General features: G+C 47.4%; 2 protein-coding genes and 1 pseudogene across 6 annotated transcripts; 2 read left to right on the forward strand and 1 right to left on the reverse strand.

Annotated features, from left to right (window-relative positions):
- Positions 1-1,159: 1,159 nt before the first annotated feature.
- On the reverse strand, positions 1,160-5,657 carry S100A1 (S100 calcium binding protein A1). 2 transcript variants are annotated; one of them, XM_066262083.1, is made up of 4 exons: positions 5,587-5,657; positions 4,613-4,682; positions 2,421-2,582; positions 1,160-1,489 (listed from the first exon to the last, which is right to left on the reverse strand). In XM_066262083.1, the coding sequence occupies exons 3-4, from the start codon at positions 2,559-2,561 to the stop codon at positions 1,346-1,348; spliced, it is 285 nt and encodes a 94-aa protein (XP_066118180.1). In that variant the 5' UTR covers positions 2,562-2,582; positions 4,613-4,682; positions 5,587-5,657; the 3' UTR covers positions 1,160-1,345. The 2 variants fall into 2 exon arrangements, with proteins under 2 accessions (XP_066118180.1, XP_066118181.1); XM_066262084.1 differs by having other exon boundaries at positions 5,614-5,632.
- S100A13 (S100 calcium binding protein A13) lies at positions 5,517-21,405 on the forward strand. 4 transcript variants are annotated; one of them, XM_066262079.1, is made up of 4 exons: positions 5,517-5,642; positions 6,024-6,137; positions 6,511-6,704; positions 21,186-21,405. In XM_066262079.1, the coding sequence occupies exons 3-4, from the start codon at positions 6,552-6,554 to the stop codon at positions 21,327-21,329; spliced, it is 297 nt and encodes a 98-aa protein (XP_066118176.1). In that variant the 5' UTR covers positions 5,517-5,642; positions 6,024-6,137; positions 6,511-6,551; the 3' UTR covers positions 21,330-21,405. The 4 variants fall into 4 exon arrangements, with proteins under 4 accessions (XP_066118176.1, XP_066118178.1, XP_066118177.1 ...); XM_066262080.1 differs by lacking the exon at positions 5,517-5,642 and adding an exon at positions 5,734-5,822; XM_066262081.1 differs by lacking the exon at positions 6,024-6,137 and having other exon boundaries at positions 5,526-5,642.
- LOC136327758 (small nucleolar RNA U3) lies at positions 15,217-15,393 on the forward strand (annotated as a pseudogene).
- Positions 21,406-22,320: the final 915 nt, after the last annotated feature.

Genomic DNA, 22,320 nt, shown 5'->3' on the forward strand with positions numbered 1-22,320 from the left:
CCGGCGTGACTAACCCTGAGGGCGGGCTTCAGCAAAGACCCTTTTGGAGTGCTTCACCAGTGAAGGGGCGTGGCCAAGGCCTCGCAGTCAGGGCTTATAGAAACTTACCTTTTATTAGTAAACTGGGCTGCTAAGAGCAGATTAAAAAAAAATGTATTGATTGATTTTAGAGAGAGGAGAGAGAAAAAAAAGGGGAGTGGGAAGCATTAACTCAGAGTAGTTGCTTCTCGTTTGTGCCTTGACGGGGCAAGCCCAGGGCTGTGAACTGGGAGCATCAGCGTTCTAGGTGACCTCCATCCACTGCATCACAACAGGTCAGGCTCAGAGACCCATGAAAAACATGTTCGTATTTCTTCGTGCGCCTGTTCCTCCGCCAAGCTAAGGCAGGCAATCTGAACAATTTTTTTTTTCCGTCTAAAATTCTTTAAGTGAAAAAAACTTAAAACTTTTAAGTGGGACTTGCGTTGTTCCCTTCTGGACTACCGTGCCTGGGTAATTTGCACTGGTTCTCCCTTCTTCATTCGCTCTGTTCGGAGAGGAGTGGTCTATAAACGCCCCAGCTAAGACCTGGAGGCCAGTGCTGGCTGCACACGTCTGCTGGATCCTGCTCCAGTCAGCACTGCTAGTCTATCGTAACCTTCAATTTCACCCATCTCCAACTTAGCCTGAATATTGTTAAATCTTTACTTGGGTGGGATCTTTGTGTCTTTGTTCCCCCTTCCACGTCCTCCCTTCCCATCTGGCATCCATGTGGATTTTGATACAGACATACGTATATGGGATTTTTCTAATGCCTGGGTACACAAAATGCTCAAATGTTTGATGAATGAGTGTATGAACACATCTTCAAACCCCCCCCCTCCCCAAATATACGCCCATCAGGATCCTGTCGTGTTCCTCCCTAGCATTTATGTGTATGTGTTTAATGTTCTGGCATCCTCACTGAACTTTACCTGTGTAAGGCTAAGGATCGTGTTTGTTTTGTTCACTGCTGTATTCCCAGCTCCTACAAAATTCTAGCACATGGAAGATCCTCTTTTCTTTGAAGGTGAAGGGAAATTATTTTTCTGGCCTTATAGCTGAGAAGATAAGGTCTCATCCACTTCCAGCTGGAACCCTGAACCCCATCCACTTCCACAGCCCAAAGAACACAGACAACTGCTGGTGAAAGAGGAGCCTTTAATGAAAGATGAGTTGCAGGCCTGGCCCACTACTCTTGCGCCCTTGGGGGTGGGGGGTGGGCAAAAGTGGGACTATGGGGAGGGAAAAGTGGGGTGAAAGAAAAGGTGTAAGGGCAGGTATGGCAGTGCAGAGGGGAAGGGCGCTGCCCATTGGGGTTGTGTGCTCAACTGTTCTCCCAGAAGAAGTTGTTACAGGCGACTGTGAGGGCAGCCACCAGCACCACATACTCCTGGAAGTCCACCTCCCCATCTCCATTCTCATCTAGCTCCTTCATCACCTTGTCCACAGCATCCGCATCCTTCTGGGCCTGTGAAGTGAGGAGATGGAACAGGAGTTGGATAGAGATGTAAAGCACTGAGTCAGAAGCAAGGGGTGTGGTTGACTGAGGAGAAGGAAACATAGGGGAGCAAGAGGGAGGACTACATCTAACTATGGGACTCTTCTGCTCCTCTCCTCAAAACTAACACTTGCGGCTTCTTGTTGCCTGTAGATTAAACTCTTCAACAAGGCACAGTAGTAATAACATCAGTTATATGTTGAGTGCCTACAATGGGTTAAGCACTACACCAGGAGTTTGCAAGCATTGTCTAATTTAATTTTAACACAAATAGTATGAAGTAGGTTTCATTATTCCCATTCTAGAAAAGAAACAAATTGACGGTTGATAGTTAAGCAATCTGTCCAAACTCACACAGTTAGAAAGTGGCAGTGTCAGAATTTGAACCCAGGTCGAAGAAAACATCAAAGTTGGTAAGCTTTCTACTTCTCCCTTAGCCTACTTCTCTGCATCCTTCAATTCAGTCAGAACTACTGAGCATGCTGCATTCCTCTTTCTGCCATTCTTTTATTCATGCAGCTACTTCCTCCTAAAATGTCTATATTTACCCTAATCTTAGACTGGAAATCTATGGCTCAAGCGCCACTTCGTTGGAGAAGTTGTCCCAACTTCAGCAAGGTTAATATTCTCCCGTAATTCTTTCTGCTACCACTGTTAAGGCTCTGTGTGCTTCCTGGTGTTCAAGTTTACTTTCAAGTGTTAATCTTTTCCTTCTAGACTGTGAGCCTTGTTATCGACACATTTACACAGGGCCTGGCAGTTAACAGATGATCAATAAATTAGGGCATTTTGATTTGAACCAGGAGAGGCAGGAGATGGATGGAGAGATGGCAGGGAGATGCCCACTTAGTCCCCCCACCCTTCACTCATTCCACCCTGTACCCCCACATCCTGTGCTCACGTCCAGGAAGCCGGAGAGCTCAGTCTGCAGCAACTCTTTCAGCTCCTTCTTGCTCAGCTTATACTTGTCTCCCTCCTTGCCCGAGTGGGCATGGAACACATTGATGAGTGTCTCCATCGCTGTCTCCAGCTCAGAACCCATTGTGCAGCTCACCTAGCCACCCTGCACCACAGAAATGAGGTGGGAACCATGCTTAGCATATCCGGGGTCAGGGTAAGGGGGGCCCTTAGACCTGGTCCTGTTCCCACAGCCCAAATAGCCATGAAATTGGAGCCCTATCACAATTGAGCTTTCACTGGGGTTCTATGATGCAGAGAAACTCAAACATATCTAAGCTTAGAGCTGTTCGTTATGTTCCTCAATACACACCCCAGCCAGAAGGAGTCAGGGTTTAGGACATGACGATGAAGTATCTAGCGCACAGTTGGCTCTAGAGGCCTGCAGTGTACTTTGCAATGTCTCCTGGCTGCCTGGGCAGACACTGAAGAGGGTGTGGCAGGCGCAGTCAGGGGTGGTCATAGGACCCAGCCAGCCTTCCCCTGGCTCTATTTTTACCCTGTACTTTGCCTGTCCAGCATAGCCAAGTTCTACTGTTGGGGGTGGCTAAGGGTTGTAAGCTGGGCTCCTCTCTATGGATTTGACTCCGCTTCCCACCCCTGGCAAGGGTGGTGTGTCCTTTGACACCCAGTGGAGAGGGTGACGGGCTGAGTGAGTGGCCCACAGATCATGGGGAGAGGGTCTCATTGCTTCTTAGCTTCTTGTCAGCAGACTGGGTGCCTCTTTTGGTCCTTCAACTCTGTTCTGTCCTGAACATGGCACTTTGGTTCCCTGGGGTATGCCTCCATTACCTCTAGTTTGGTTCCACTTCTCTGCAGAATCAGCCCTTCAATCAGGTGGTGGTGGGAAGGGAGTAGGGGTGTCTGAGCCTTTGCTTTGAGAGGCCAGAGCTTTGAGAGGAGACCTGTGTGGTCTTATACCTGCTGCCAGCCACTCCCACCCCAAAGCCCAGCCTGGTAGATGTGGGGACAGTGGCAGAAGGGAGAAGGGGGCTAGTATGTATTGGGGGAGATAAAGGGCTGAGTGTATGAGAGCCTTTGAGTTCAAGGGGTTGGCAGAGAGGAGGAGAAAAATGGAAGGGTCTGTTGAGAAGCGGGGACTACCAAACCAGGGGGCTCTTTCCCTTGGTCTTGGGACAGTCAGCCTCTCCATAGCCTCAGGGGACAGCTCAGATATCTCAGATCAGGTGTCCCCATCCAGCCTCAGGCCTGTGGGGCTGGATAATGGGCCCTGATCGAATGACATCCCAGCTCTTCAATGGGGCCCTTGTGAGTGTCACCTGAACTCCGGACTTGAGAAGGGACTTGAGAAGCGGTTGTCACAGAGACATGGGGGAGATGAAACCCAAGCCTGGCTGATGGAGGGGATAAGGGGCATGAGAGGGAGGAGTGCTGGTGGCTCAATTACAAGCCCCATCCATTAGGGGCACCTGGGGGTTGCCTGGAGCTCTTGAAGCAGCCAGGCCATTTTATGTAGGGGCAGTTGTGAGAGGACCTTGGCAGGGAGGGGATAGATGGGATAAAAAAGAAAAAAGAATTAGTAGAAAGAGGAGTCTGGAGGTCTGGGCCAAGAAAGAGGGGGAGGAGACAGGAGGTCATATGCAGGGAGAATTGGGAGTGGGTATAATACCCTAGTGCCCCCTCTTCCCGATAACTCATGGTCCATGGTCTGCCATCCCCAGACTTCCCTGTTCCCTGAGCTCTTGTCAAAGCTGGGTGGGTGACAGAGGCTGAGGCTGCAGGGGGGTGGGCAGAAGCAGCTGTTCCATCTGCTCTCTCATTCTTACTTCCCTGGAACTGAGCCAAGGGTTGGGTCCCATCCCCAGCACCTGGGAGATGAGAGATCCCTGGGAGGGCACCTGAGGGCTCCCTATAGGAGGGCCTGGTCTTCTGGAAGCTTGGCTGGGTTTCCCACTGGCTTCCTCACTCACCTAGTTCCCAGATATCCCTCGGACCTTCATTTGCCTCTTCTCACGACCCCCCAAACCCTGTCTTCCCCAAACCCCAAACTGCCGTCATCCAAACTCCTCCCAGACCCTCAGTGCACCACAATACCATCATCCCCAAACTCTTGGAGTTCTGCTAAAGTCCCCTTCCTCCCAAGCTGACCAGGGCCGGACGGGGCAGTATACTCACTGTCAACCTGAGCCTGAGGTGGGAGCAGGTTCTGGACAGACAGACAAGGCTGCAAGTGTGGCTACTGGAGCTGTGTGGGGAGATCTGTCTTCAGCCCTCCTTCCCCCCCTGGCCCCCCTCCACTGGCTCCACCCCTTCACAGACAGACACCAGTGGGGCAAGAGGCCAGGAGTGGACAGAGGCGCCCTCTGTCTCCTGGGCTGGAACAAGCTGCCCAGTGTCTTCTCCAGACTTGGTTGCCTCTCCCCCACTGCTGGGCCCCCACAGGCAGGGCCTAGGAGAAAGGGAGGTGGGAAAGGTCCTGGGAAGGACACTGAGTCTGCTCACCACCACCCCACCCCACCCAGTTGTGGCCACATAAGCAGGGAAGGGGAGGCCACTGAGGGGGTCTCAGTGAGGGGATCTCTCAGTGAATAATTTAGTCTCAGAAGTCTCCCTCAGTGGGGTCTCACCCTGAAACCCCACTGAAGGACTTCAATTTGGGGGGATCTCGGTCTCATTCCCCTGTTTGTAGGGTCTCAATCTGGGATCCTCTTGAGGGCATTTTGGGCTACAAGGTCCTTTGAGGGATCTCATTCTGAGATGGGTATTTCTTAGATTGGGCCTCTCAGTGCTGAGCTTCCTCAATGGTTCTTTTCAATCTGCAGTTGTTTTCCCCCTTTTCCCCCCAGTACACACTCCTGGCTAGACGCTGGGGGGTGTGGTGCGGCAGAGGATCCCGTATTGGGAGGGGCAGGACCCTAGGATCCAGGCTGGCCAGGCAGGTTCAGGCAGCCTGCCCCCCCCCCCCCCCACTACGGTGAGGACGCGCGTGGGCTAGGTTGGGGGGCCGGGGTTCCAAGACCGATTGCTGGGCACGGGCAGGAGGGGGGCGCCAGGCGTGATTGGGCATCTCCTCTCCAGAATCAACCAGGAAACCTGACACCTCCGGCCTTGGGAGCGGCATCCGCCTCCCAGCCCCGGCCCTTATAAACCTCAGTCCCGCTCCTCCCGCTCTGCACCGTATCTCCTATCTCCGCGACTTGCGCGGGTGAGTCGCTCCTCCGTAACTGCGGGAGTGTGGAGCTTTTTTCCTCCTTGGGTTCCAAGGTCCCTCCCCCGGAGCTCGGTCAGATAGGGATTCAGGAAGTGGCTTGGGGGTGGGGGGCAGGCTGGAAAGGGAGATTAGTGGGCGCGTCCTCCTGCTCCAGCCCTCCTCGCCCCTGGGCTTGTGAGTGCCGGGATGAATCCCTTCTGGGCGGCGCCAGTCGGGGAAGCCCACCCAAGACCCCAGTCCCCCGGAAACGGGGGTGGGAGGTCCGGGGGTCCTGTGCTCTGCCCAGCTGGCCCTGCGGGAAGGCGGGGAGAGGCCCCCTGGAGGGCGGGTCTGGCCTGATGGAGCCCTTCCTGACTACGGCTGGGTATTTGCCAGATCGGGGCTGTACTGCTGGGAGGAGCAGACGGAGTGCCTGCGGGTGAAAACCCAAGTCCCCACACAAGCAAACAAGCTTTGGAGACCAACAACCTCCTGACACTTTGGGATTGGGTGAGATTCCAAGAAAGGGCCCTTGAACTGAACCGCGCAGAGGGGCCAGGAGACTGAGGCCTCCAAAGACGATTCAGACTGAAAACCTCCTCCCTGACAGAGGGGTCTTCAGGCTGAGGGACCAACACAGAGGGGTCCTTAGGACACAGGTACTTCAAAAGGACCCCAGATAAATCTAGAGAGGAAGTGGTTTCTGGAATGAATACCTCTTCCCCCACCAACACTGAGGTACTCCCTTGCCCCTCGCTCTATCCCTGTCCCCTCCTTCCTTCTCCAGAATGCCTTCTGCAGGCAGAAGCTTGAGGTGGTGGTCCAGGGCAGGGGCACTCTGGCCTATCCCGACTCTCCCTTTCTCTCCTTCTCACTCTGGCAGGTCAGCCCTGTGAGGACATCAGCTACAGCCCCGGGGTCCTAATGGCAGCAGAGCCTCTGACTGAGTTGGAGGCAGCCATCGAGACGGTGGTTACCACCTTCTTCACCTTTGCAGGGCGAGAAGGCCGGAAGGGCAGCCTCAGCATCAATGAGTTTAAGGAGCTGGCCACTCAGCAGTTGCCTCACCTGCTCAAGGTAGGTGGGGGTCTCTGGGCCCGAGATTTTGGGAGACAGTGGCTGTGGGACACTGTGTATGTGATGTGATATTGCTGGACACAATGTGACCACAGCTGTATTGTGGAGAAGGGTGTAGATAACACTGTGTGTTATGGGGCTTTGTGCTTCCATCAGAAGATGTTGTTAGGTTATTATGTCTGCTCTGTGCCTACCTGGTCTTATTTTCTGAACACAGGACTCAACCCAGAGGTGCTTTCAGGAGTTCCATAGGCCATCAGAGTTAGGTGGCCAAGAGAAAACACTGTCCACACTCCTCACTTAACAGTTATAGAAACTGAGGCCCGTCAGTGGGAAGGGGTTTGTGAAACAAACTAACCAACCAACCAACCTACAGCCCAGTTCATGTAGTCATAGAATCTCAGTGACCTGTGGTTACTTCCCACTCCTCTGGGAGTCCTCTCAGTGATGTACCTGACAATGTGGACTGAGAAGGGATTTAAATTTATCCACTCTGGGTTGGTACATCATTCCAAGCTGCAAACAGTTTCTTTTACATCCTTTCTGAAAATTTACAGGCACATAAAAACATGTGAAGATAGATGTAAAAAAACCCAACAAATGGATCTCTGAAACTCATAGTTTATCATTTGCAAAATCCACTACGTCCTTGGAATTCCTAGACTTTTCCCTGCCTCTTCTCGCAGGAAACTTTAGGCTCTCTTCTGACAGTACCACATTTCCTATAGCCTTGTCAAATAGTGACTGGTTTTTCTCCCAAATCCAGCTTCCTCTGAGAATGGAAATGCAGGCGTGACCTCTACTTTTCATCACTGCTTCCAGATCTTAGTTTATTCTTCTTCCTAAGATGCCCATCTTTTTCAAAGCTCATATACCACCTGCCTTCCTTATAGCTCTCAGCTCCTCAATTACTGTTTTTCTTTTCATCACTGATACGGTCATTATCCTCAGTATCCACAGAGGCAGCTCATCTAACACCTGGGCCTTTCCTTTTCTTGAATTCCTCATTTCCAAAATTCTGTCTTCTAGCATCTCAGTATTCCACTCCTCAGTTCGTGCTTCAGAATTTGTCATTACCAAAATAATGCACCACTTCCAAAATTTCAATTTTAAGCCTCCGTTTCTCTATCTTCTACCTCCTGTCATTCTTTTCTTTCTTTTTTCCTCTTCCTCCTGGCATTCTATTCTTTTTCCTCTATAGGGGAGTAAAAATGAATTTTCCTTCTACCTTTTTATGTTCTTCTGGCTAACATAATAATCTAAAGAAGATGAGATAGATTAACAGGAGAAAATAACCAGATTTAATACATATGTACACATGGAGCTTCCATAAGAATATGGGGCCTGAGGACAGGGTAGTTAAGGCTTATCTGCCATTCTGGGGCTAAGGAAAAGGGGGAGGGTATTTTGATTTGGGACTTAAAGGGGCAGAAAGGCAATTCACATTGAGACAGAAGAGCAAATGTTTGGTAAATAAATGTTTGCTGGGCCATCTTTAACGATGGGACACAGAGAAGACTTTCAGCAAATGGGCTTTGCTAGGTTCCTTCCTAATTTTTTTTTTATTATTTTTTATTTTATTTTATTTTATTTTTTTTAAGATACGAGCTGCAACTCAGTCCGTATTTTTGTTAGAGATCTGAGCGAAATTCCGAGATATGAGTTGTGATTCGGGAAGCTGCCGTTAGTTGGCGCACAGGTCCAGTATTGGCAGTTTGATATATGAGTGGGCTGACTGACGAGCTCGGTTACAGAACAAATTAAATTCATATGTCAAGGTACCGCTGTAGTTCCCTTCCTGGAGCAGGTCCTCTATCTAAAGTCTTTTAGAATTTAGGGAAAAGGTAAAAGGTTTTTCCTGATTGTGTTTCTTGAAAATAACCAGCTTAAAGTAATCAGTTTCCATTCCAAAAGGTATATTTTGGGGTGGCAAACTCTTTTTCCCATCATCTCTATCTAGTCTCTCCACTCCAGCATTTCCTTGAGTCCCTATCACTCTTTCATCTTTTTTTTTTTTTTTTTTTTTTTTTTCACTCTTTCATCTTTCATTTTTATCTCGTGTCCTCATTTCCCCTCTTATGTAGCTGGGTTCTAGGGCTTACTGTTTTAAGCACTCCCTCAACCCTTAATCTCTTCCTCTCCTTGTTTGGTGAAATCTGAACCTAGGTTAAATCTAACATTTTATCTTCATTAATTTTTTTTTTTTTCCTGAGAGAGAGAGAAGGAGGGAGGAAGAAGCATCAACTCATAGTTGCTTTATTTTAGTTGTGCACTGATTGCTTCTCATGCATGTCTTGACCAGGGTTGGACCTCAGGCTCAAGCCAGGCCAGTGACCCCTTGCTCAAGTGACCTTTGGGGTCAAGCTGGCGACCTTGGGATCATGTGGATGATCCCATGCTCAAGCCAGTGACCCCATGCTAAAGCTGGCAGCCTCAGGGTTTTGAACTGGGGAACTCAGTGTTCATTAACTTGCTTGCTAAGTCTGCACTTCTGCATCTGCACTTATAGCAGCACCTGGCTGGAGAAAAAGGCACAGCCGTGTTGGCTTGTCTCGTTTTAACTCTATAACCACAAACCCAAGGGGATCCTCAGTGATGTCTGCCAGTTCTACTATATTTCCCTGGTTGATTCGTTTACCAGCTCTTTCAGATGATTATTTCACAACTTGCCCTTTTCCCTCAAACTCTGGTACCTCTTTTCATATTCTCCCTCTCCTTGAGAAATTTTCTCACCGAGAAAACAAGAGCAATCAGTAACTTTTATGTTTCTTGCCCCATGTCTAGCAATGATCAGCACATACCCTTCCTTCCTTCCTTCCTTCCAGTTTCCATGAATGATGTGTTTGTCTTCCCAAGGCCAGACCCTCCACTGGTGCCCTGGATCTCATCCTTTCTGACCTACTTAAAGACTTCACCCTTTCAATTCTTCCTCTCTATCTTGCATCATCAGAATTTCCCTCTATTAGATTGTTCTGATTGGTTTCCAAATATGAGCAATATCTTTATTTCTTTATTCCAAATTTATTATTATTTAATAAATGTATTCATTAAAATGTATTGATTAAAAAACATTTGTTATCTGGCCTGTGGTGGCACAATGGATAAAGCATCGACTTGGATTGCTGAGGTCGCCAGTTTGAAACCCCAGGCTTGCCCAGTTAAGGCACATGCGAGAAGCAACTATGGATTGATGCTTCCTACTCCTCCCTCTCCCACCCCTGCCTTTCTCTCTCCCTCTCGCTCTCCTTTCTCTAATATAAATAAATAAATCTTAAAAACAAACAAAAAATATTTATTTACTGATTTTAGTGAGAGAGGAAGGGAGAGAGAGAGACAGGAACATTGATCTGTTTCTGTATGTGCCCTGACTGGGAATCGAACCGACAACCTCTGCTCAACTTCAGGACAATGCTCTAACCAACCGAGCTATCCAGCCAAGGCAATCTCCCATCTTTAAATGAAAGAAAAAGGAAAGAAAACCTCTCTTGACCCTATAACTCCCTCTGGCTATGCCTTACATTTCTGCTCCCTTTTATAGTAAAACTCCTACAAAGCAATGAGAGTTATTTGTACTTACTGTCTCCATTTTTCCTCTCCTGGCCAGAATGCTCATCCCTTAGGTATTTGCTAGGCTTATTCCTTATTTAACTCAGACTTCTGCTCAAATGACAAATCCTCAGCATGGCCTTCCTTCAACACTGAATACAAAGATCACCTTCCTTGTGCTCTATTATTTTATCCTGCTTTATTTCCTTTTAGAATACTTCCATTACAACTTTACCTCAACGTATACTTATACATTACTAAGAGTATAAGTCCCGCCTAACCAGGTGGAGGCATAGTGGATAGAGCATCGGACTGGGACGCAGAGGACCCAGGTTTGAAACCCTGAGTTTGCTGGCTTGAGCTTGGCCTCATCTGGCCTGAGCACAGGGTCACTGGCTTGAGCCCAAAGGTCGCTGGCTTGAAGCCCAAGGTTGCTGGCTTGAGCAAGGGGTCACTCGCTCTGTTGTAGCCCCTTGGTCAAGGCACATATGAGAAAGCAATCAGTGAACAACTAAGGAGACCAAGGAGCCACAGTGAAGAATTGATGCTTCTCATCTCTCTCCCTTCCTGTCTGTCTGTTCCTATCTGTCCCTCTATCTGTCTGTCTCTCTGTCTCTGTCACAAAAACAAAAAACAAAACACAAAAGAATCTAAGTCCCATGAGGAAGGGAATCTGCTTACTGTCTTTTTTTTTTTAAAGATTTTATTTATTCATTATAGAGGGGGGAGAGAGAGAGAGAGAAGGGGGAAGGAGCAGAAAGCATCAACTCCCATATATGCCTTGACCAGGCAAGCCCAGGGTTTTGAACCCGCAACCTCAGCATTTCCAGGTTGATACTTTATCCACTGCGCCACCACAGGTAAGGCTGCTTACTGTCTTATCTCCACTTAGAGCAGTTGACTCCTAGTAGGTGCTCAATAAAATAGTGAATAAATAAAAAATAAAAAAAATAGTGAATGAGATAGTAGGAAAAAAAGTAAATATTGTTGAGTGAGTAAATAAGTGCATCTTACAGCCTGACCAGGTGGTGGCGCAGTGGATAGTGTCGAACTGGCATGCGGAGGACCCAGGTTCGAAACCCTGAGGTTGTCAGCTTGAGCGTGGGCTCATCTGGTTTGAGCAAGGGGTCACTTTGTCTGCTGGAGCCACCCAATCAAGGCACATATGAGAAAGCAATCAATGAACAACTAAAGTGTCACAATGAAGAATTGATGCTTCTCATCTCTCTCTCTTCCTGTCTGTGTCCTCTCTGTCTTTGTCACACACACCAAAAAAGTACATCTTACCTACTATTCTACAAATAGCTTTTTAAAAGAAATTTTTTTTTTAAATATTTATTTATTTATTTATTATTTATTTTAGAAAGGAGAGAGAGAGGAGAGAGAGAGAGAAGGGGGGAGGAGCAGGAAGCATCAACTCCCATATGTGCCTTGACCAGGCAAGCCCAGGGTTTTGAACCGGCGACCTCAGCATTTCCAGGTCGACGCTTTATCCACTGCGCCACCACAGGTCAGGCCAAAAAAGAAATTTTTTAAAAATTGATTTTAATGAGAGGAAGGCAGAGAGAAGGAAACAGGAACAGTGATCTGTTCAAAAATGTGTCCTGACTGGAGGTCTAACTGGCAACCTCTGCACTTCAGGACAACACTCTAACCAACCAATATCTGGCCAGGGCTACAAACAGCTTTTTAAAAACTTTAGAGTTGTGGGGAGGGAACCATTTTCCCTTTTCCTCTCTTCATTCTTCTGATTGGTCTAATAATCACATTGATGTGAGATTTTTTTTCTTCTTTTCCGAGTGAGAGGAGGGGAGATAGACTCACGCATGTGCCTGGACCAGAATCCACCTGGCAACCCCCATCTGGGGCTGAGGCTCCACAGAGCCATCCTCAGCCCCTGGGACAATGCACTCAAACCAATTGGGCCATGGCTGTGGGAGTGGGAGAGAGAGAGAAGAGTGGGGAAGCAGATGGTCGCTTCTCCTTTGTGCCTTGACTGGGAATTGAACCCAGGATATCCACATGCTGGGTCCACGCTCTTCCTCTGAGCCAACTAGCCAGGGCCAATGTGAGACAAATTAACAAGAGGACATGACCAAATTTAATTATGTATATACATATGGGGTTCATTAGAATATGAGGCCTAAGGACCAATTAGGCAGTTAAGGCTCATATGCCATCTTATTATTTTGTTAAAGATAAAGGGTTGGCAGTTTTTAAACATTACATTGATTGATTTTATTTTAAAAATTTTAAATTTTTAATTAATTTAGAAATGTAGGGAGAGAGAGAATGAGAGAGAGAAAAAAGAGAGACATTGATTTGTTGTTCCACATATTTATGCATTCATTGGTTGATTCTTGTATGTGCCCTAACTGGGGGGTGATGGTTGTTATTTTCTCATTTTTAAAACAATGATGCACTGGGCCTGACCTGTGGTGGTGCAGTGAATAAAGTAGAGACCTGGAATGCTGAGGTTGCTGGTTTGAAACCCTGGGCTTGCCTGGTCAAGGCACATATGAGAAGCAGCAATGAGTTGATGCTTCCTTCTCCTTACCCCACCCACTACTTTTCTCTCTCTCTCTCTCTTCTTTTTCTAAAAAAAATGATGCACTGTGTTCCAATATAGGTTAACACAAATGTAGTCGATCTTTTATTGATGGAGTTTTTTCTTATGTCCATTTTTTCCCCCATTTTGCAAACATCTTTGTTTATAAATCTTTACATACTTTAAGGAAAGGTATGGCAATAGAAATGTTAGGTCAAAAGGCATATCTGTTCACAATTTTTATAGATTTTACCAATTTGTCTCTCAACAAGTTTATACCAGATTTCATGACCACCAACAGTGCATGTGAATGTCTGGTTCTTATGTCCTTGCCCAAACTCTTTTTTATTGTTTAAAATATTTTATTTAAGCCCTGGCTGGTTGGCTCAGTTGTAGAGCATCGGCCTGGCGTGCAGGAGTCCCGGGTTCGATTCCCGGCCAGGGCACACAGGAGAAGCACCCATCTGCTTCTCCACCCCTCCCCCTCTCCTTCCTCTCTGTCTCTCTCTTCCCCTCCTGTAGCCGAGGCTCCATTGGAGCAAAGATGGCCCGGGCGCTGGGGATGGGTCCTTAGCCTCTGCCCCAGGCGCTAGAGTGGCTCTGGTCGCAACAGAGCGACGCCCCGGAGGGGCAGAGCATCCCCCCTGGTGGGCAGAGCATCGCCCCCTGGTGGGCGTGGCGGGTGGCAGGGGCGTGGCGGGTGGATCCCGGTCGGTCGCATGCGGGAGTCTGTCTGACTGTCTCTCCCCATTTCGGCTTCAGAAAAATACAGAAAAAAAAAAATTTATTTCAGCCTGACCAGGCGGTGGCACAGTGGATAGAGTGTTGGACCGGGATGCAGAAGACCCAGGTTCGAGACCCCGAGGTCGCCAGCTTGAGCGCAGACTCATCTGGTTTGAGCAAAAAGCCCACCAGCTTGAACCTAAGGTCGCTGGCTTAAGCAAGTGGTCACTTGGTCTGCTGAAGGCCCACGGTCAAGGCACATATGAGAAAGCAATCAATGAACAACTAAGGTGTTGCAACGCACAATGAAAAACTAATGATTGATGCTTCTCATCTCTCTCCATTCCTGTCTGTCTGTCCCTGTCTATCCCTCTCTCTGACTCACTCTCTGTCTCTGTAAAAAAAAAAAAAAAAAAATTAAAAAAAAAAAAATATATATATATATATATTTCAGTAATGAAAGGAGCAAGATTAATTTCCTTTAGATGCACAAAGCCCAAACTCAGTTGCCAAGCTTAACATTTAAAAAAAAAATTTATTGGCCTGACCTGTGGTGGCGCAGTGGGATAAAGCGTCGACCTGGAACACTGAGGTTGCCGGTTCGAAACCTTGGGCTTGCCTGGTCAAGGCACATATGGGAGTTGATGCTTCCTGCTCCTCCCCCTTCTCTCTCTCTCTGTCTCTCTCTCTAAAAAAATCAATAAATAAAATATTAAAAAAAAATTTATTGATTTTAGAGAGAGAGGGAGGGGCAGAGAGAGACAGGAACATAAATCTATTTTTGTATGTGTCCAGATTGGGGATCGAATCAGAAACTTCTGCACTTTGGGGTGATGCTCTAACCAACTGAGCTATCTGGTCAGGGCACCAAGCTTTTTTTTTTTTTTTTTTTTTTTACAGAGGCAGAGATAGATAGGGACAGACAGACAGGAACGGAGAGAGATGAGAAGCATCAATCATCAGTTTCTCGTTGCGCGTTGCGACTTCTTAGTTGTTCATTGATTGCTTTCTCACATGTGCCTTGACCGTGGGCCTTCAGCAGACCGAGTAACCCCCTGCTGGAGCCAGCGACCTTGGGTCCAAGCTGGTGAGCTCTTTGCTCAAGCCAGATGAGCCCGCGCTCAAGCTGGCGACCTCGGGGTCTCAACCTGGGTCCTTCCGCATCCCAGTCCGACGCTCTATCCACTGCGCCACCACCTGGTCAGGCCCAAGCTTTTTTTTTAAATGTCTGATCTTATGTATTTGTTACTCTTAGGAAATCTTTTTTTTTTTTTTTTTTTTGACACAGAGAGAGAGAGAGTCAGAGAGAGGGACAGATAGGACAGACAGGAAGGGAGAGAGATGAGAAGCATCAGTTCTTCATTGCAGCACCTTAGTTGTTAATTGATTGCTTTCTCATATGTGCCTTGATGGGGGGGGGAGGGGGCTCCAGCAGAGCGAGTGATCCCTTGCTCAAGCCAGCGACCTTGGGCTCAAGCCAGCGACCTTGGGCTCAAGCTAGCAACCTTGGACTTCAAGCCAGCGACCTTTGGGCTCAAGCCAGCACCATGGGGTCATGTCTGTGATCCCATGCTCAAGCCGGTGACCCCGCACTCAAGCTGGATGAGCCCTTGCTCAAGCTGGCGACCTCAGGGTTTTGAACCTGGGTCATCTGTGTCCCAGTCCGGCTCTCTATCCACTGTGCTGCTGCCTAGTCAGGCTATTTCCTGTAGTTTTATATTATAATATGCTTTCCACGAGGAGGAGTTGCAGTGTTCTCTCCTGAGTGTGAAGCTGGCTCTTGGTGTTGCTTGTATAACTGCCTTTTGCCATTGATGATTTTTCTTCTCTTCCTTTAGGAGCGTAAGAGGGAGAAGATACAGTCTGAGTGGAAAAAAAAATTAAAAAATATATATTATAATATGCTTTAATAACCTGTAGGGTTGGTGTTCTTATTTTTTAGAATTTTTTTTTCCAACAAGGAATTTGTATTTTTATTTTATTTTATTTTTACAGAGACAGAGAGAGAGAGTCAGAGAGAGGGATAGATAGGGACAGACAGACAGGAACGGAGAGATGAAGAGCATCAATCATCAGTTTCTCATTGTGGCACTTAGTTGTTCATTGATTGCTTTCTTATATGTGCCTTGACCGTGGGGCTACAGCAGACTGAGTAACCCCTTGCTCAAGCCAGCGACCTTGGGTCCAAGCTGGTGAGCCTTGATCAAACCAGATGAGCCCGCACTCAAGCTGGCGACCTCAGGGTCTTGAACCTGGGTCCTACACATCCCAGTCCAATGCTCTTTCCACTGCGCCACCGCCTGGTCAGGCATTTTTCAGAATTTTACTGGTGGATTTTACATGTTTATTTTTCAAGAATAATTTTAGTAACATTTGGATCATGTTGAAAAGAGTCCTGGCCCTGGCCAGTTGACTCAGTGGTAGAGCTTCAGCCCAACATGTCGATGTCCCAGATTTGATTCCTGTTCAGAGCACACAGAAGAAATGATCATCTGCTTCCCCACCTCTCTCCTTCTTGCACTTCTCTCTTTCTCTCTCTCTCTCTCTCTCTCTCTCTCTCTCTCTTCCCCTACTGCAGCCATGGCTCGGTTGGAGTGAGTTGGCCCCAGGTGCTGAGGATGGCTCCATGGCCTTTGTCTCAGGTGCTAAGAAGAGCTCGGTTGCTGAGCAATGGAGCAATGCCTCAGATAGGCAGGGCATTGTCCCCTAGTGGGCTTGCTGGGTGGATCCTGGTCGGGGCACATGTGGTATAGTCTGTATCTCTGCCTCCCCTCCTCTCACTGAATTAAAAAAAAAGAAAAAAGAAAAAGAGTCCTGACCTGATTGGTGGTGGCACAGTGGATAAAGCATCAACCTAGACTGTTGAGGTCATTGGTTGGAAACCCTGAGGTCACTGGCTCTGAGCACGGACTCATCAGTGTGGGGTTGCTGGCTTGAGCTGGGGATTGTCTACACCATTGTAATGCTCACCAGCTTGAGCCCAAAGGTCCCTGGCATGGCCCTGGTCATGGCACATATAAGAAGCTTAATGTACAACTGAAGTGAAAGCAACTATGAGTTGATACTTCTCAACCTCTCTCTCCTTTCCTGTCACTGTTTCTTTCAAAAAAATGAGAAAAAAAATCCTGGAGATTGTTAATTACGATTATGCAAGTATATTTTAGGAAAAATTGACATCTTTACACTATTGAGCCTTTCTCTCTAAAGAAAGATATGTTTTTCTATTTATTCAAGTTTTCTTTTCAAGTATATGTTCTGAGACCCAATTTCCAATATAGTGGAATTCACCTCATTAATATGACAAAAGATGTCTTAATCACTCTCAATACTTAGGAAGGGTTTTGGGAGTTGTGAGTTAGGAACTGTGGAGGAGGACCACACATATGTGAAAATTATATTTTTTTGGTTCATCTGAACGACCAATATATATTTTTTATAAACCACAATATCATATAGTATTTATTTCAGTTTTTATTTTCACAAAAGCTAAATAGATTTCTACATTTATGCTAAGTGCTTTAATTTTTTTACTATTTTTTTTCAAGAGAGGGAGACAGACACTGGAAGGGAGAGAGTTGAGAAGCATCAGCCTATAGTTGCATCACTTTAGTTGTACAGTGATAGCTTCTCATATGTGCCTTGATGGGGGACTCCAGCGGAGCCAGTGCCTCGGGCTCAAGCCAGCAAACATGATCCCATGCTCAAGCTGGTGACCCTGCGCTCAGCCTGGTTAACCTGTGCTCAAGCCAGATGAGGCCACACTCAAGGTGGTGACCTTGGGATTTTGAGCCTGGAACTTCAATGTTTCAGGTCGATGCTCTGTCTACTGTGCCACCACTGGTCACACTTTACTATTTTATTTTTTATATTGATTTTGGAGAGAAGAAGGGAGGGAGAGAGGAAAAAAACATTAATTTGTTCCATTTATGCAATTATGGGTTGATTGTTGTTTGTGCCCTGGTCAGGGATTAAAGCTGCAATTTTTAATGTTTATTTTATTGATTTTAGAGAGAGAGAGAGACAGGAACATTGATCTGCTCCTGTATGTGCCCTGACCAAGGATTGAACTGACACCTCAGTGCTTTGGGATCCCCTGGTTGGCAAACTGGCTCGCAGGCCACATGCAGCTCTTTGGCCCCTTGAGTGTGGCTCTTCCACAAAACACCACGTGCAGGCGCTACCTTGATAAGGAATATACCTACCTATATAGTTTAAGTTTAAAAAATTGGGCTCTCAAAAGAAATTTCAATTGTTGTACTATTGATATTTGGTTCTGTTGACTAATGAGTTTGCCGACCACTGCAGTCTAATCAGATGAGCTATCTGGCCAGGGCAGTATCTTTCTTCGTATAGTTTCTAACTGGTTAACATCTATATACCTAAAAGGTATTGTTTTTGTTTTGTTTTGTTTTGTTTTTTCCTGAAGCTGGAAACGGGGAGAGACAGTCAGACAGACTCCCGCATGCGCCCTACCGGGATCCACCCGGCACGCCCACCAGGGGGCAAAGCTCTGCCCACCAGGGGGCGATGCTCTGCCCCTCCGGGGCGTCGCTCTTTTGCAACCAGAGCCACTCTAGCGCCTGGGGCAGAAGCCAAGGAGCCATCCCCAGCGCCCGGGCCATCTTTGCTCCAATGGAGCCTCGGCTGCGGGAGGGGAAGAGAGAGACAGAGAGGAAGGAGAGGGGGAGGGGTGGAGAAGCAGATGGGCGCCTCTCCTGTGTGCCCTGGCCGGAAATCGAACCCGGGACTTCTGCACGCCAGGCCGACGCTCTACCAGTGAGCCAACCGGCCAGGGCCAAGGTGTTGGTTTTTGAGTATTAATATTATAGTCAGATACTTTATCATTTCTAATAGTTTCTTTTTGTAGGGGGAGAAATACAGAATAGTGGATAACGGCATAAGACTGAGTCAGATAGTCTAGGTTCAAATGCAGGTTCTAGCATGTTCTTCCTGGTGAGTTATTTAATATTTCAGAATCTTAATTTCTCATCTATGAATGGACCCATAATAACACTTTTTGCTGACTTTGTCTTGCATTTATTCAATCAGTACTCTGCCCTGTCCTGATGCTCTCCTAGGCTTTAGGTTAGAGTGGTGAACAGGCATCTGCTATGTGCCAGACATTTGCCCAGGCATTCGCATTACAGTGGTGAATAAGATGGACGAGGTTCCTGTGCTCATGGGGCCTTTCATTCTAGCAGGTTATGAAGATTACATGAAGGCAAAAGTGTGTAATGTGTTTAGCATAATGCTTAGAACAGTTTGCACTATTAAGTGCTTATACTTGTTGAAATGTTCGCATTATTCTTTTGTTTTTTTTCCTAGGTGTATAATGATATAATTGCTGATATAGTAAGAGGTGAATTTTTTTCTTTTGTAATACTTATTGTACCTTTTTTTTTTCTTTTTATTTCTTTTTATTTTTTTATTTTATTTTATTTTATTTATTCATTTTTTTTAGAGAGGAGAAAGGAAGAGAGAGAGACAGAGAGGAAGAGAGAGGGGAGAGAGAGACAGAGAGAGAGAGAGAGAAGGTGGGGAGGAGCTGGAAGCATCAACTCCCATATGTGCCTTGACCAGGCAAGCCCAGGGTTTCGAACCGGCGACCTCAGCATTTCCAGGTCGATGCTTTATCCACTGCGCCACCACAGGTCAGGCCCTTTTTTTTTTTTTTTCCTTTTTAAATTCAGTGAGAGGAGAGGAGGCAGAGAGATAGACTCCTGCTTGTGTCCAGATCGGGATCCACCAGGCAAGCCCACTAGGGAGTGATGCTCTGCCCATCTGGGGCATTGCTCTGTTGCTCAGCAACCGAGCTCTTCTTAGCACGTGAGGCAGAGGCCATGGAGCCATCCTCAGCACCTGCGGCCAACTCACTCCAACTGAGGAGGGGAAGAGAGAGACTCTCTCTCTTCTCAGAAAGAGAAAGAGAGAAATGCAAGAGGGAGAGAGGTGGGAGAGCAGATGGTCATTTCTGCTGTGTTCCTTGACCAAGAATTGAACCTGGGACATCCACACTCTGGGCCGACACTCTACCACTGAGCCAATCTGCCAGGGCCTATTGTACCTTTTATTTCCTTCTCTTGACTGCTTGTATGTTTTCTCTCCCTCCCAATCTAGTGTTATACTGGGCATCTTTTCCTTTCACTGGCAATGCTTACAGAATTCTACATAGCATGATTGTGGGTTTTAAAGTCTTGTGTAGCCTGACCAGGAGGTGGCGCAGTAGATAGAGTGTTGGACTGGGATGCAGAGGACCCAGGTTCGAGACCCCGAGGTCACCAGCTTGAGCGCGGGCTCATCTGGTTTGAGCAAAAGCTCACCAGCTTGAGCCCAAGGTTGCTGGCTCGAGCAAGGGGTTACTCAGTCTGCTGAAGGCCCGTGGTCAAGGCACATATGAGAAAGCAATCAATGAACAACTAAGGTGTTGCAACGAAAAACTGATGATTGATGCTTCTCATCTCTCCGTTCCTTTCTGTTCCTGTCTGTCTCTATCTATCCCTCTCTCTGACTCTCTCTCTGTCTCTGTAAAAAAAAAAAAAAAAAAAAGTCTTGTGTAGTTTTCTTCCATGGATAAGCTTTATGCCATCTATAGGATTGGCAAATCTTCTCTGCCTTCATCCAAATGCTGATTCAAATGTTTAGCATCAAGCTGTGCCTGAGGCACCCTTCTCTGGTTTGACATGGATGCATTCATTGTTCAACAGTCCACTGTTTGGTTGTGATTGTTTATCTGGCAACAAATCCTTTGATCATGATGGTCTAGTTTACAGCATCCTTTGATTTCACAGGCCTGTCAAGAGAGACTTCCTCAAGGGTCACCTAGACCCTAAACAAATACTTCCTGTGTTTGCCATTCTCCTGATCTACCAGGCTAATGACTCAAATGGAAAGATGAGAAGACTTCAGATTTATGCAGATGAGCAGACAAATGCTGTGAATTTCTCCAGCTTTCTGTAAAAGAGGAGGGTGGGCTGAGAAGGCTCTCAGGGTGGTCAGAGTGGGTCCGTGCCTATAAAAGCTCCCGGAGCGTCTTTGAACAAATCCCAGGGCTGGTGCAGTGGTGTGCTGGGACCCACCTGCACCTGCCGGTGAGGGACCCTGTGTGCATCTCTTCCCAGCTCTGCATTCAGTGACATGTTCGTGGTTCATAATCTGCTGCGGTGGGAGTATTTACCTCGGCATACACTATGAATCAGGTTCCCCACCTCCCTGTGCTGCTGCCCCTTGGAGTTGGGCACTAGGGTACCATGGCATCATGGCAGCACTGTCTTGGGGCTGCAGCCTCATCCTGAAGGTGTGGGGCAGGTCCTCCTGCTCCCTGAGGGAAGGAAATGGCAACTAGCAGGTTTTTCCCCTCTCCCAGTCTCAGGAACCCTTGTTTCTTTTTTTTTTTTTTTTTTTTTAAATTATAATTTTATTTTTTAATGGGGCGACATCAATAAATCAGGTTACATATATTCAAAGATCAACAAGTCCAGGTTATCTTGTCTTTCAATTATGTTGCATACCCATCACCCAAAGTCAGATTGTCCTCTGTCACCTTCTATCTAGTTTTCTTTGTGCCCCTCCCCCTCCCCCTTTCCCTCTCCCTTTCCCCCCTCCCCCCGTAACCACCACAGGAACCCTTGTTTCTAATCCTACCCTGCCCTTTGGTGTCTCCTCAGGATGTGGGCTCCTTGGATGAGAAGATGAAGAGCTTGGATGTGAATCAGGACTCAGAGCTCAAGTTCAATGAGTACTGGAGACTGATTGGGGAGCTGGCTAAGGAGATCAGGAAGGAAAAGGCCCTGGAGATCCGGAAGAAGTAAAGTCGGCTGGTCGGGCAGGGCAGGACCGGGCAGAACCCCACTCTCCCCAAATAAAGCCTCCTCCTTGAAACACAAATGTTTTTTATTCGCACCCACCCTTATTTCTTCTTTTGAGACTAGGATTTGGGAAAGCTGTGCCCTGACCTGAGGGTCAGGAATGTCATTCCTCTTCAATATTCTGCAGCATCTAGCACCTAGGTCTTATACTCAGGGTAGGTTGTTCAATAAATAAATAGTTGAGGCCCTGGCCGGTTGGCTCAGCGGTAGAGCGTCGGCCTAGCGTGCGGAGGACCCGGGTTCGATTCCCGGCCAGGGCGCACAGGAGAAGCGCCCATTTGCTTCTCCACCCCTCCGCCACGCTTTCCTCTCTGTCTCTCTCTTCCCCTCCCGCAGCCAAGGCTCCATTGGAGCAAAGATGGCCCGGGCGCTGGGGATGGCTCTGTGGCCTCTGCCTCAGGCACTAGAGTGGCTCTGGTCGCAACATGGCGACGCCCAGGATGGGCAGAGCATCGCCCCCTGGTGGGCAGAGCGTCGCCCCATGGTGGGCGTGCCGGGTGGATCCCGGTGGGGCGCATGCGGGAGTCTGTCTGACTGTCTCTCCCTGTTTCCAGCTTCAGAAAAATGAAAAAGAAAAAAAAAAATAGTTGAATGAATATGTGAAAGGTAGAGATAGATCTCTGGGGCAGATATGGTTACTCGTATCTTACCAGATGCCTCCTGGGGCTCAGGGCATCTTCTTGGCTTCCATATTTCTTATTCCTGGGGTTTGTGTCATTGGATGGTAATGGTAGCAGTGAATATGTGTTGAGGGCTTGCTATGTGCTAAGCACAGGGCTGAACATTTTCTTGTATTATCGTCGTTAATTCTCATAGCCCTCTAAGGTTGGTCCTATTTTTAGTCCTGTATGAAAGAGGAAGAAACCGATTTTAGAGAGGTTAAGTAACAAAGACAAGATCAGGGGGAACTGGGTTGAAATTCCAGAGCCTCTGA

This window comes from Saccopteryx bilineata, chromosome 2 (assembly GCF_036850765.1).
Source record: "Saccopteryx bilineata isolate mSacBil1 chromosome 2, mSacBil1_pri_phased_curated, whole genome shotgun sequence".
NCBI lineage: Eukaryota > Metazoa > Chordata > Mammalia > Chiroptera > Emballonuridae > Saccopteryx > Saccopteryx bilineata.

Bases quoted from the DNA above. Each gene is read 5' to 3' on its own strand.
- S100A1 (XM_066262083.1), bottom strand. From the start codon at position 2,561: ATGGGTTCTGAGCTGGAGACAGCGATGGAGACACTCATCAATGTGTTC. The intron at 1,490-2,420 runs GTGAGCACAGGA...CTCACTTCACAG, and splicing joins AGCTCTCCGGCTTCCTGGAC to GCCCAGAAGGATGCGGATGC.
- S100A13 (XM_066262079.1), top strand. From the start codon at position 6,552: ATGGCAGCAGAGCCTCTGACTGAGTTGGAGGCAGCCATCGAGACGGTG. The intron at 6,705-21,185 runs GTAGGTGGGGGT...GTGTCTCCTCAG, and splicing joins AGTTGCCTCACCTGCTCAAG to GATGTGGGCTCCTTGGATGA.